Genomic DNA, 12,721 nt, shown 5'->3' with positions numbered 1-12,721 from the left:
GTTTCTTATACACCCTTTTTATTATTTCAACCCTCTAGTACAGTATTAATGACCTTTCTCCTGCTGTTCCAAGTCACACGTAGCTGACTGATATTGCAATCAATCAGATTAAAATAAACAAAAGAAAAAATGGAAGAAAAATATTTTAAACTGTATTTCATGGGTTAAAAATGATTGAAAACATTTAGGAAAGTTTCTAAAATTGAGCCACATGGAGTGTGCTTTTTTATCTCTGACATTCAACATGAATCCATCAGAAGTACACGTAGCATCACAGTTCCTCCTCCTCAGGACAGCAGCAGGTTAACAACAGTTACAAAGTGACGACCTACACCGGGAAACTGATTTGAACAGTTAGATTTTAAAATCATGATTTCACATTTCATTTCCAAATCCAATACAAACTTCCCTGAAATAGCCGGGATTCATGATGTGACCTCTTCCATATATTAACTTTGCACATTAACAGTTACCCAACATAATATTACACAGTACATCAAATCATTTCATTAAGCAGATGCAACAAGACAGATTTGTAAAGGCTCCTGTGACTTTTGAAACTTTTCTCTTGTGACTATCAGACAGTTTGATTTTCCTGGCGAGATGCTTTTTGTGTGCTGAATATCTGAGTCCACTCTTCAAGCTTTTCCTTTACAGCACTTGCATCAGGTCGGTCTTCTGGTTTCTCAGACAGCAATGAGTTAATAATTTGCTTCTGTTTAAAAACAAGAAAAAACACAGTGTATGTGTAATGTCTTGTGCAGTGAAACCTCTGATAAATAATAAATATATTTTAAAAAATGCATATGTTGTGTCCAGACAACTCAGCGATCAAACAAGATCTTTTATAACTGAGTAAACCAATTAATCTAAGTTTTAGCACTACTCTGCTGATGACCATCCTGTCGAAATTTAAGTACGTTATGAATATGGTAATTTACCTCTTTGGTAAAAGTCACTGAAAACTCTTCGAGGAACCTCTGCCTTTTGACGTCAGGCCAAATCTGGTGTTTTGTGAAGATGATTCACTGTTGTTCCTAGAAAAAGATGATACAATTACTTCATAGCCTGCACTGTACACAGTGCTGCAAGGATTTTTATATAGTTATAATATAGTGCTGGTGTCAGTAAGTGCCTTACTGTGTAACTGATGAGGCTAAGGATTCAGGTGGAGCACCATCTTCCGATGCTGTTGGCCTGATGGACACCTAAAACACACAGCAAAATCCTTTATTTTATGCATATTTCACCCAAAGGGAAGCATTTAATTAAGATGAAATATATGAAAATACCTTGATGTCCCAGTCTGGCTGTTCCTGAAGAGCAGAGCAGGCTAACTCTGCTGCTTTCTGTTGGGCTTCCTTGATGCTATTCCCTTCACCCACAGGATATTCCTTGTCGTCAATTTTTAATTTGTAGAAAAAACTGTGTTGTGAAAAAATGGGAATGTTTTAGATCATTACATTGACAGTTTAATATTGTTGAACATCAGTCCGGTGTTGGTGTCTGAAGATTCAACTGAAAGGACAGAGTTTGGCGTATACTCACTGAGGAACGTGAGACGGGCCATCTTTCTTCACTTCAACATATGAATGGGAACGTTTGGTTTTCTGACAATAGCGGTTGACAAGACTTTTGAAATCTGTCTCTGTAAAGCTGGTGTCCTCAGAGCTAGGAACCGTCTGAACTGAAGCTTCTGCTGCATTGTTTCTCTGTCAAGATACCAAGAAATACATCAGAGAGACAATTGCCCCAGGTTGGTTTTTCATTTCTCTCAAGCATGTTCTAGTTAGGCAAAACTAAACCAATTCTTCGCTCACTTTGAGGCACAGAGCTACACCCCTGCGCAGAAGACTCTCTCTCCGCCCCTGCACAGAAGACTCCCCCCTCCAACAACTGGGTGGTGACACTATCACCAGACAGTATGAGGAGATCCCTTCTCGGGATCAATACCCACAAAGCCCCTGGTCCTGGTAACATCTCTGGACAAGCACTGAGAGACTGCGCTGTGGATCTCACAGATGTCTTCACAGACATCTTTAGTACATCACTGAGCCAGGTTGTGGTTGCCTCAAAGCCTCCACCATCATTCCTGTACCAAAGAAGTTGTCTTTAACGACTACCATCCTGTCGCACTCACCTCCATCATTATGAAGTGCTTTGAAAGGTTACTCATGCATCAAATCAAGACCTCTCTTCCCCCCAACCTGGATCCATACCAGTTCGCATACCGGTCAAACCGCTCGACCGATGATGCAATTTCATCTGCCCTTCACTCAGCCCTCACACATCTGGACACTAAAGACTCATACATTACAATGCTGTTCATAGACTTCAGTTCAGCATTCAACACGACCATTCCCCATAAACTCATTCACAAACTGGATCTGCTGGGCATCACCACCTCGCTGTGTAACTGGCTGCTGGGTTTCCTGACAGGAAGACAGCAGACAGTACGGGTCGGCAGCAACACTTCCAGCACTAAAACACTGAACACTGGGGTTCCTTAAGGATGTGTGGTGAGCCCCCTTCTCTTCACTCTGCTGATGCATGACTGCACACCATCACATAGATCCAACCTATTCATCAAATTTGCAGATGACACAACTGTGGTAGGTCACATCAGCAACAATGATGAGACCTACAACAGGAGTAAAGTTAACAATCCGGCCTAGTATTGCAGCAAGAGATGCTCTATAGAGTTGAAGTCTGATAAAAATCTGCAGGCAAATACAAAGTTGTTTAGGCATGAAGGTGAAAAGCAGTGTCTTGCACATGATTGTACATCATTTATATTAAAGCCTTGCACCAAAGGCTTTTCATACCTTGACTCGGTTGATGTGTTCCTTGTATTGTTTTCATTGCTCTCATTTTCAACAGCATTGTTAGGGAATAAAGTGAAGATATTTTATAGATTTTAAATGTGGAAAAGTCCTGACTCTGAATATAACACCAACTTCGCATCTTTCCACTTATGAGAGAAGATTAATGATACTCACTAGTGTTGCATTGCTTTTTTTTTTTTTTTAAATTTAGTAGGCTTTTATAAATGTCGTTTAATCTTTCAGTATCATAGTTTTTACTAAATATTATGAGAAATGACAAACCTGGTCTATAGTCAGGCCCTGCAATGAGGACTCAATGGACTCCCTTAGGGAGAAGAAGAGGGGCATTGTTAGCATGCTATGCTCATTTTATATAGTTATAATATAGTGCTGGTGTCAGTAAGTGCCTTACTGTGTAACTGATGAGGCTAATGATTCAGGTGGAGCACCATCTTCCGATGCTGTTGGCCTGATGGACACCTAAAACACACAGCAAAATCCTTTATTTTATGCATATTTCACCCAAAGGGAAGCATTTAATTAAGATGAAATATATGAAAATACCTTGATGTCCCAGTCTGGCTGTTCCTGAAGAGCAGAGCAGGCTAACTCTGCTGCTTTCTGTTGGGCTTCCTTGATGCTATTCCCTTCACCCACAGGATATTCCTTGTCGTCAATTTTTAATTTGTAGAAAAAACTGTGTTGTGAAAAAATGGGAATGTTTTAGATCATTACATTGACAGTTTAATATTGTTGAACATCAGTCCGGTGTTGGTGTCTGAAGATTCAACTGAAAGGACAGAGTTTGAGGTATACTCACTGAGGAACGTGAGACGGGCCATCTTTCTTCACTTCAACATATGAATGGGAACGTTTGGTTTTCTGACAATAGCAGTTGACAAGACTTTTGAAATCTGTCTCTGTAAAGCTGGTGTCCTCAGAGCTAGGAACCATCTGAACTGAAGCTTCTGCTGCATTGTTTCTCTGTCAAGATACCAAGAAATACATCAGAGAGACAATTGCCCCAGGTTGGTTTTTCATTTCTCTCAAACATGTTCTAGTTAGGCAAAACTAAACCAATTCTTCGCTCACTTTGAGGCACAGAGCTACACCCCTGCGCAGAAGACTCTCTCTCCGCCCCTGCACAGAAGACTCCCCCCTCCAACAACTGGGTGGTGACACTATCCCCAGACAGTATGAGGAGATCCCTTCTCGGGATCAGTACCCACAAAGCCCCTGGTCCTGGTAACATCCCTGGACAAGCACTGAGAGACTGCGCTGTGGATCTCACAGATGTCTTTAATACATCACTGAGCCAGGTTGTGGTTGCCTCAAAGCCTCCACCATCATTCCTGTACCAAAGAAGTTGTCTTTAACGACTACCATCCTGTCGCACTCACCTCCATCATTATGAAGTGCTTTGAAAGGTTACTCATGCATCAAATCAAAACCTCTCTTCCCCCCAACCTGGATCCATACCAGTTCGCATACCGGTCAAACCGCTCGACCGATGATGCAATTTCATCTGCCCTTCACTCAGCCCTCACACATCTGGACACTAAAGACTCATACATTACAATGCTGTTCATAGACTTCAGTTCAGCATTCAACACGACCATTCCCCATAAACTCATTCACAAACTGGATCTGCTGGGCATCACCACCTCGCTGTGTAACTGGCTGCTGGGTTTCCTGACAGGAAGACAGCAGACAGTACGGGTCGGCAGCAACACTTCCAGCACTAAAACACTGAACACTGGGGTTCCTTAAGGATGTGTGGTGAGCCCCCTTCTCTTCACTCTGCTGATGCATGACTGCACACCATCACATAGATCCAACCTATTCATCAAATTTGCAGATGACACAACTGTGGTAGGTCACATCAGCAACAATGATGAGACCTACAACAGGAGTAAAGTTAACAATCCGGCCTAGTATTGCAGCAAGAGATGCTCTATAGAGTTGAAGTCTGATAAAAATCTGCAGGCAAATACAAAGTTGTTTAGGCATGAAGGTGAAAAGCAGTGTCTTGCACATGATTGTACATCATTTATATTAAAGCCTTGCACCAAAGGCTTTTCATACCTTGACTCGGTTGATGTGTTCCTTGTATTGTTTTCATTGCTCTCATTTTCAACAGCATTGTTAGGGAATAAAGTGAAGATATTTTATAGATTTTAAATGTAGAAAAGTCCTGACTCTGAATATAACACCAACTTCGCATCTTTCCACTTATGAGAGAAGATTAATGATACTCACTAGTGTCGCATTGCTTTTTTTTTTTTTTTAAATTTAGTAGGCTTTTATAAATGTCGTTTAATCTTTCAGTATCATAGTTTTTACTAAATATTATGAGAAATGACAAACCTGGTCTATAGTCAGGCCCTGCAATGAGGACTCAATGGACTCCCTTAGGGAGAAGAAGAGGGGCATTGTTAGCATGCTATGCTCTTTTTATATAGTTATAATATAGTGCTGGTGTCAGTAAGTGCCTTACTGTGTAACTGATGAGGCTAATGATTCAGGTGGAGCACCATCTTCCGATGCTGTTGGCCTGATGGACACCTAAAACACACAGCAAAATCCTTTATTTTATGCATATTTCCTCCAAAGGGAAGCATTTAATTAAGATGAAATATATGAAAATACCTTGATGTCCCAGTCTGGCTGTTCCTGAAGAGCAGAGCAGGCTAACTCTGCTGCTTTCTGTTGGGCTTCCTTGATGCTATTCCCTTCACCCACAGGATATTCCTTGTCGTCAATTTTTAATTTGTAGAAAAAACTGTGTTGTGAAAAAATGGGAATGTTTTAGATCATTACATTGACAGTTTAATATTGTTGAACATCAGTCCGGTGTTGGTGTCTGAAGATTCAACTGAAAGGACAGAGTTTGGCGTATACTCACTGAGGAACGTGAGACGGGCCATCTTTCTTCACTTCAACATATGAATGGGAACGTTTGGTTTTCTGACAATAGTGGTTAACAAGGCCTTTGAAATCTGTCTCTGTAAAGCTAAGAACCATCTGAACTGAAGCTGCATTGTTTCTCTGTCAAGAAAACAAGAAATGCATCAGAGAGACAATTGCCCCAGGTTGGGTTTTCATTTCTCTCGAGCAAAAATGAACATTATCTTACAGATTCCACTGAATCCCGATGACCAAGCTTAGACACGCTTTCCAGAGCATTTTTTGCTGCATTTTGCTTTGCTTCCTTCTTGGTCTTCCCCTCACCACTGGGGTAGGCTTTACCATCTGTGACTGGACTCGGGTTGAATCTGTAAAGACATGAGAGCTTTGTTATATACTGCTCAAATAAAGTATAGGAACAATTTGAAAATACACCAGGTCTCAAAGGAAAAAAACATGCTGCATATTTATACTGATGTGGGCTGGGCAAGGTGTTAAGAACGAGAGGATGCCACATCATTTGATGAGCTGAATTCATAGATATGCAGAAAATTTAAGTGAAAAAATAATGCAGCACGCCAGTGAACTTACTGAAGTTTCACTGCAGCGACTCAAAATGGAACTCAGTAGTTTGTATGCTCTTATGCACGAACAACATCATGCTCCTAATGATACAACGGCTGGTGTCCTCTGGGCTCTCCTCTCACATGTGGACTAGGTCACCAGATCTCTGAGCTCCTGGACAGTTTGAGGCGCAACCTGGTGGTAACAGATCCACTGAAACATAATGTCCCAGAGGTGTTCTTCTGCAAGTTTCAGCCTTTGGGAAGCAATATATCTAGTTGTGTGAAAAACTGAATCTCGATTGCATAAATGTTTTTTTTCTTTTGGCTGCCCTCACTACAGTAGATCGGCTGCCTCCATCTTCCCCTGTCAGAAACATCTTCTTCTATCACACCAACCCTCTGCATGTCGCCCCTCATTACATCCATGAATCTTCTCTATGGTCTTCCTGTTTTCCTCCTGCCTGTCAATTCGATCTTTAACATCTGTTGTACAGTACAGTGGCTTGCAAAAGTATTCGGCCCCCTTGAACTTTCCAACTTTTTGTCACATTACAGCCACAAACATGAATCAGTTTTTTTGGAATTCCATGTGAAAGACCAATACAAAGTGGTGTACACATGAGAAGTGGAACGAATTTATCATAATTCCAAACATTTTTTACAAATAACTTTCAAATTTTCAAATAACTGAAAAGTGGGGTGTGCGTAATTATTCAGCCCCCTGAGTCAATACTTTGTAGAACCACCTTTTGCTGCAGTCACAGCTGCCAGTCCTTTAGGGTCTGTCTCTACGAGCTTTGCACATCCAGAGACTGAAATCCTTGCCCATTCTTCTTTGCAAAACAGCTCCAGCTCAGTCAGATTAGATGGACAGTGTTTGTGAACAGCAGTTTTCAGATCTTGCCAGGGATTCTCAATTGGATTTAGATCTGGACTTTGACTGGGCCATTCTAACACATGGACATGTTTTGTTTTAAACCATTCCATTGTTGCCCTGGCTTTATGTTTAGGGTCGTTGTCCTGCTGGAAGGTGAACCTCCACCCCAGTCTCAAGTCTTTTTCAGACTCCAAGAGGTTTTCTTCCAAGATTGCCCTGTATTTGGCTCCATCCATCTTCCCATCAACTCTGACCAGCTTCCCTGTTCCTGCTGAAGAGAAGCACCCCCAGAGCATGATGCTGCCACCACCATATTTGACAGTGGGGATGGTGTGTTCAGAGCGATGTGCAGTGTTAGTTTTCCGCCACACATAGCGTTTTGCATTTTGCGCAAAAGGTTCCATTTTGGTCTCATCTGACCAGAGCACCTTCTTCCACATGTTTGCTGTGTCCCCCACATGGCTTGTGGCAAACTGCAAACGGAACTTCTTATGGTTTTCTGTTAACAATGGCTTTCCCACCTGAGCTGTAGATCTTTGCAGCTTGTCCAGAGTCACCATGGGCCTCTTGGCTGCATTTCTGATCAGCGCTCTCCTTGTTCGGCCTGTGAGTTTAGGTGGACGGCCTTGTCTTGGTAGGTTTACAGTTGTGCCATACTCCTTCCATTTCTGAATGATCACCTGAACAGTACTCCGTGGGACGTTCAAGGCTTGGGAAATCTTTTTGTAGCCTAAGCCTGCTTTAAATTTCTCAATAACTTTATCCCTGACCTGTCTGGTGTGTTCTTTGGACTTCATGGTGTTGTTGCTCCTATTATTCTCTTAGACAACCTCTGAGGCCGTCACAGAGCAGCTGTATTTGTACTGACATTAGATTAAACACAGGCGCACTCTATTTAGCCATTAGCACTCATCAGGCAATGTCTATGGGCAACTGACTGCACTCAGACCAAAGGGGGCTGAATAATTACGCACACCCCACTTTGCAGTTATTTATTTGTAAAAAATGTTTGGAATCTTGTATGATTTTCGTTCCACTTCTCAAGTGTACACCACTTTGTGTTGGTCTTTCACATGGAATTCCAATAAAATTGATTCATGTTTGTGGCTGTAATATGACAAAATGTGGAAAAGTTCAAGGGGGGCGAATACTTTTGCAAGCCACTGTAGATCCACTATCCTCCTCCTCTGTACATGTTCAAACCATCTCAACCTTGCCCTGTCCATCTGATTTACTCATTTGATTTACTCATACTGTCCTTTCTGGTCACTTCTAGTGAAAAATCTTTGCATCGGCAAACTTAAATTGGCGGTGCACAAATATCGTGTCTGCTCAGAAAAGGTTCATCCCTGCTGAGTCTTTTTTTTTTTTTTTCCACATGTTAAGGCTCAAAAACGCTTCACCACCCAAGATTAAATTTTGTCTTCTTCTTCCTCCCTGTCTCTGTGACTGCTTTTGAGTCAGCTAGCTTGAGTATGTATAGGTTTCGTTTTCACGTAGCCTACGCGGATTTTCACATTTTATAACAAATGAAACTGAAAGTGAGCACGTACAGGTGTTGTACCTGTCGAGATTTGTATGCCCTCCTGTTTCATGCATTTATTTTTTAAAATAATTCTGTTGAAGCATGGTTGAAAAGCAATGTCTGACTTTCATTGGTTAAGATTTATAGAATTTTTATTTATTATTACTTTTGTCAGATTAAAGGTATTTCTGTGACCATTATGAGTTTTTTTTCTTTCTTTGACTGAAGGGTACCAACAATTTTGTCCACGTCTGCATCTGAGAAGTTTATTGAGTGACAGAGAAAATGGATTTTTGAACTTTACTTACAGTTTCTGGGTTACTTTGTTGCCCTGAGCGAGACCACTATTCAGCACCCTTCCTTAATTTTTAAATTTAAAAAGAAAATAGAAAGAAAAATATTGAGTCAGTGGGCAACACCTAAAAAAGGTATTTCAATTGAATTGCTAACTATGTACAGCACAGAGAACTGCAGTAGTAACTAACTGTTTTATAACTTTATTTAAGCTCGATAATAAAAAGTAGACAAAGTAAAAACATAACATTGGGTATAGCATGTTTTCTAAGAAAGTCAGTTTATGAAAATGAAATTAAAAGCAAGATGAATTTCTTAAATATCAGTAAATCAAAAGTGTGAATTTCTTGATGCAGTTTTTGGAGAGGTGAAGGTAAAACAGGGATAACAGGATAATCTTTTTAGAAATGTTATTATTTAATGTATTAAAAGTTTGGCTGGACAATTAACAAATTAATGGCATGCTATTTATTAAGGGAGTAACTGGGATTGGTGAAAAATAAATAAAACTAGAAATAACCTCCATGGCTTAAACAAAAAACAAACAAAAAAACCTTTAGGACATTTCCTCTAATGTAATTCAGGAGAAACATGAGAAATTTAAAAACATAAACTGACACAACCTGACTCTCAACATGCTTATTAAAATAAACCTGTGTTTATTTTGTTGTTTTCATGTCTTTTTTTCACTTACCATTTATCATCGTAATCATCGACCTTGCCACCTCCAGTGCATCATCTGAATAACTCTGTATCATCAAATCTACCGTTTTCATCCTGTCTGCATTCTCCAAACGACTCTTTCTGATGGTTGGGAAACGACCTATAGATTCATTCTGCAGGTAAAAGTGGAAACGTTTCAGCTCTTCCTCTCCCAGATCATCCAGCATTTCCAGGAGTTGTGATGGAACAGACGTCGCCATCATTTATCTGTAAAAAACGAGAGGGCATTTTCATCTGAAAGAACAAGAGAGTATCAGTTAACTGTGGATACAGGAGGAAAGACGGAGTTTTCGTCCCAGTCACTGGACCAGCTCTTTATTCTCTCAAGGATACTTAGGTGCATGTGAGTTTCACCAACCACTCTCCGTGTGTTTTGTGGCCTTTTTGCCGCATTGCTGGCAAAAAGTCAGACTATTTCCCAGTGGGTGATTGACTCCATCAGTGTTGCCCTATGTCACTGATTCTCTTCTTAATTTTTATAGACAGAATTTCTAGGTGTAGCCAAGTGGCAGAAGGTTTCCACTTGGGTGGTCTCAGAATGTCATCTCTGCTTTTCACAGTTAGTGTGGTTCTGTTGGCTTCATCAGGTGGTGGCCTTCACCTCTCATTTGTAATGGAAATGAGATTCAGCACCCTAAATGGTGGAATACCCAATGAGTTACTACCCAAGTGGAGGAATTTAAGTATCTCAAGCCTTGTTTACGAGTGAGGGGAGGATGCAGGAGATTGACAGATGGATTGGTGCTGAGTATTTAAGTGACCCAGCCAGCTGGGAGAAGAGGGAATGAGAGGATTTTTCCACTCTGTGTTGGTATTCTCAAAAAACCTGAGCATCCTCTCAGAGAGCCAGCTTAGGAGGTTCAGGAACATGATAAGAGCTAAGTTGTTTTGACATAAATACCGCATCCAATTTAAAATACTGCTGCTTACGTTTAAAAATTACCAACAACACAGCACCGAGCTACCTTAAGGAACTCCGTAAATCGTATGTTCCTGCCAGAGCATTAAGATCATCTACTCAGTTACTCTCGGTGCAGCCTAGATCTCGGCTGAAGTCTAGAGGTGACCGGGCGTTTGCCCTGGCTGCACCAGAGTTGTGGAATAACCTTCCGATTGTGATCTGGGCGTCCGATTCCATCCAATCTTTTAAATCACGGTTAAAAACCTATTTGTTTAATCTCGCCTTTCCTGCTTGTTAATGCTCGCACCTGACTCTTAGACTTACTCTATTTTTCCTTATATATATATATATATATATATATATATATATATATATATATATATATAATTTTTTTTTTTTTTTTTTTTTTTTTATGGCTTTCGCTTTTATTATGTTTTTATTTGATATGCATTTTATATTACCCCTGTGTATTAGTGGCATTGACCTGTGAGTATATTTGATACTTTGCTAAGGCCTTATAATACTCATGTTACTTCTCTGTCTCTTATGTTAAGCACTTTGGTATACCGCTGGTTTTTAAATGTGCTCTATAAATAAAGATTGTTGTTGATATGGTTTCAACTGTCTGACTGTCTGACTCACACCTGAAAAATGAGGATGTGCCTCATCTGGGCCTATCAGTGTGGAGCAACTTTGTCTTTGTTTTCAGATTTTCAGAGGCTATTACTCCAGTTTGTTGGCTGATTCTTTGATGCAAATCAAACAGGAACACAATGATTTATAACTCGACTGCAATCAAACACATTACAACTAACGTTTATGTCATTTTATTTCGAAAGGCCTGACAGAAAACAGTTGGACACTGATGTATGTGATTTAATAGTGAGACAATGTTTTCATTCCAAGAAATAAAAAGGCACCGTTTGTTTATGAAGTAATCAATCAAACACGAGAATAAAATAAAACTGTTTGATTCAAATCAATCAATAATTTATAATCATATGGATTTGTCTTCAAACACAACAGTGATCAAAGTTTATCCTGAACTAAGAGCTGAACATCTGGTCCAGACATCACAGAAGCAAAGAGTCAAACTGTTAAAGGAGGAAAAAAGCAAACTTACAGTTTCTTCACAAAGGCTGTGTCCCAATCCAGCGACTTCACGCTCTGGAGTAAGCGCAGTTCGCGTACTAGTTACGGCGTGTACCAGGAAGTACGAGAAGTGCGGAAGTGAGAGGCAGAGGTGTGGACTCGAGTCACATGACTTGGACTCGAGTCAGACTCGAGTCATTAATTTTATGACTTTAGACTTGACTTGAAAAAATGTTCTAAGACTTGTGACTTGACTTGGACTTTTACACCAATGACCTGGGACTTGAATTGGACTTGAACCGGTTTACTTGAAAAGACTTGATATTTCACCCCAAATATAAAATTTAACATGCATATTATATAGAGATTGAAAATGTGACGTCATTCAGGGGTAAAACCGCAAAGGATTCTGGGAACTCGTGGCAAGAGGTACTAGCGCACGCAGGCTTTCAATTGAAATCAGTTACACAGCGATAAAAAGAAACACAAAAATGTCAAGAAGCTGTTGTATTATTAACTGCAATAGCCGGTCGCATGACAGCCACGGGAAGCCGACGGGTAAAGAGATCGGTTGTTATCGGATTACGTCGTTGAAGAGAAATTGTTCGAGCCATGTTTCCGAAGTAACAAAGAGGCGATGGATGGCCTGGATTGCAGCCATTCAAAGATCAAATATAACGTCCCAGAACCCTCCAGCTCACAGGTTAGTCTGCTCCAAGCATTTCCACAAAGGTCAGTCTGCTGTTGTAGTTAATGCGTCATTTTCATAACATAATTGGTGATATAGGTTACAAGCAAGTTTGGCGCTGAACAGAAATTGTCGCGCTATGCTCCTTTGTTTATTGTGCATAAATAGTGAATTGTCCTGACACAATATTGTGTTTCGCTTCTGTTATTATGGTACATTGACAAAAACATATACTTTTATTCACAGGATAAAACAGTTTTTTGTATCACCAATTGCCCAGTACGATTACAGCATACAATATTATTGTCACTGCTACATTTCTG

General features: G+C 40.3%; 1 protein-coding gene across 1 annotated transcript; it reads right to left on the bottom strand.

Moving 5' to 3' along the window:
- On the bottom strand, positions 1 to 11,814 carry LOC146695741 (double-stranded RNA-specific adenosine deaminase-like). The gene is made up of 17 exons (XM_085478130.1): positions 11,742 to 11,814; positions 9,689 to 9,924; positions 9,009 to 9,060; positions 5,962 to 6,100; positions 5,731 to 5,873; positions 5,475 to 5,607; positions 5,323 to 5,390; positions 5,193 to 5,235; positions 3,646 to 3,809; positions 3,390 to 3,522; positions 3,238 to 3,305; positions 3,108 to 3,150; positions 1,549 to 1,712; positions 1,293 to 1,425; positions 1,141 to 1,208; positions 942 to 1,037; positions 1 to 715 (listed from the first exon to the last, which is right to left on the bottom strand). The coding sequence occupies exons 2-16, from the start codon at positions 9,918 to 9,920 to the stop codon at positions 956 to 958; spliced, it is 1,665 nt and encodes a 554-aa protein (XP_085334256.1). The 5' UTR covers positions 9,921 to 9,924; positions 11,742 to 11,814; the 3' UTR covers positions 1 to 715; positions 942 to 955.
- Between the last annotated feature and the right edge of the window lie 907 nt (positions 11,815 to 12,721).

This window comes from Copadichromis virginalis, linkage group LG13 (genome assembly GCF_057382275.1).
Source record: "Copadichromis virginalis isolate Kocher_CV1m ecotype Utaka linkage group LG13, C_Virginalis_male_GT1.1, whole genome shotgun sequence".
Lineage (NCBI taxonomy): Eukaryota > Metazoa > Chordata > Actinopteri > Cichliformes > Cichlidae > Copadichromis > Copadichromis virginalis.
The sequence above is the reverse complement of the archived record's forward strand: the minus strand, read 5'-3'. Positions and strand labels throughout refer to the sequence as shown.

What these genes read in the sequence shown, in the direction of transcription:
- LOC146695741 (XM_085478130.1), bottom strand. Translation starts at nt 9,920, where the DNA reads ATGATGGCGACGTCTGTTCCATCACAACTCCTGGAAATGCTGGATGAT. An exon ending in AGGGCCTGACTATAGACCAG is followed by an intron (nt 3,810 to 5,192) that starts GTTTGTCATTTC and finishes GTATCTTGACAG; the next exon opens with AGAAACAATGCAGCAGAAGC. An exon ending in GGCCCGTCTCACGTTCCTCA is followed by an intron (nt 3,523 to 3,645) that starts GTGAGTATACCT and finishes TTCACAACACAG; the next exon opens with TTTTTTCTACAAATTAAAAA.